This window comes from Micropterus dolomieu, unplaced genomic scaffold, assembly GCF_021292245.1.
Source record: "Micropterus dolomieu isolate WLL.071019.BEF.003 ecotype Adirondacks unplaced genomic scaffold, ASM2129224v1 contig_12902, whole genome shotgun sequence".
Lineage (NCBI taxonomy): Eukaryota > Metazoa > Chordata > Actinopteri > Centrarchiformes > Centrarchidae > Micropterus > Micropterus dolomieu.
In genome coordinates this window covers 1-1,224 of record NW_025741888.1, presented here as the reverse complement: position 1 = coordinate 1,224, position 1,224 = coordinate 1, and the positions used below count along the sequence as shown (strand labels likewise).

General features: G+C 49.9%; 1 protein-coding gene across 1 annotated transcript in view; it reads right to left on the bottom strand.

The window, feature by feature from the left end:
• LOC123966200 (protein NLRC3-like) overlaps positions 1 to 1,218 on the bottom strand; it is a gene marked incomplete at its 3' end in the record, with an annotated part of 1,392 nt that extends 174 nt beyond the window's left edge. The window contains exon 1 of the mRNA XM_046042402.1: positions 33 to 1,218. Coding sequence (XP_045898358.1) covers positions 33 to 969 — 937 coding nt within the window. The remainder of the gene's footprint in view (positions 1 to 32) is intronic.
• Positions 1,219 to 1,224: the final 6 nt, after the last annotated feature.

Sequence of the window (1,224 nt, the reverse complement as noted above, 5' to 3'; positions counted from 1 at the left end):
TGATCTGTTCTCTGACTTCAGGAACTCTTGGATCTCCTGATGTACTGAGTGGTCGTTCATCTCCATCAGACAGTGGAAGATGTTGATGCTTCTGTCAGGAGAGATCTCATCACTGTTCATCTCCTTCAGGTTGTTGATGACTCTCTGGATGATTTTCTTGTTGTCTGTCCGACCCAGCAGGCCTCCTAAGAGTCTCTGGTTGGACTCCAGAGAGAGGCCATGAAGGAAGCGAACAAACAGGTCCAGGTGGCCATTTTTACTGTCGAGGGATTTCTGCATGGCTCTCTTCAGGAAGACATCCAGTGGTGGATCATGGTCATTGTCCCTGTCATCATCATCATCATCATCATAATTGTAATCATCATCATCATCATCATCATCATCCCAGTCTTCCCCCCGGAAGTCCTCCACAGACAAGTCACTGATTGTGTATTTCCAGTCTTCCCCCGGGAAGTCCTCCACAGACAAGTCACTGATTGTGTATTTCCAGTCTTCCCCCGGGAAGTCCTCCAGTCTCTCTGAGTTCCTGCTGGTGTAACAGTGGAACATGTAGACTGCAGCCAGAAACTCCTGAACGCTCAGATGAACAAAGCAGTAGACTGTTTTCTGGAAGATCACACTCTCTCTTTTGAAGATCTCTGTACAAACTCCTGAGTACATCGAGGCCTCTGTGACATCAAGACCACACTGCTCCAGGTCTTCTTGGTAGAACATGATGTTTCCTTTCTCCAGCTGTTCAAACGCCAGCCTCCCCAGCTTCAGAAGAACCTCCCTGTCAGCCTCCGTCAGCTCCTGTGGACTCGTCTCATGTCCCTCATCGTACTTCTGCTTCTTCCTCTTTATCTGAACCAGCAGGAAGTGTGAGTACAGGTCAGTCAGGGTCTTGGGCAGCTCTCCTCTCTGCTCTGTAGTCAACATGTACTCCAGAACTGTAGCAGTGATCCAGCAGAAGACTGGGATTAGACACATGATGTGGAGGCTCCTGGAGGTCTTGATGTGTGAGATGATTCTGCTGGACAGCTCTTCATCACTGACTCTCCTCCTGAAGTACTCCTCCTTCTGGGCGTCAGTGAAGCCTCGTACTTCTGTTACCCTGTCGACACACGAAGGAGGGATCTGATTGGCCGCCGCAGGTCGGGAAGTTATCCAGACGAGAGCCGAGGGAAGCAGATTCCCCTCGATGAGGTTTGTCAGCAGCAGGTTGACTGATGACTTCTGTGTGAC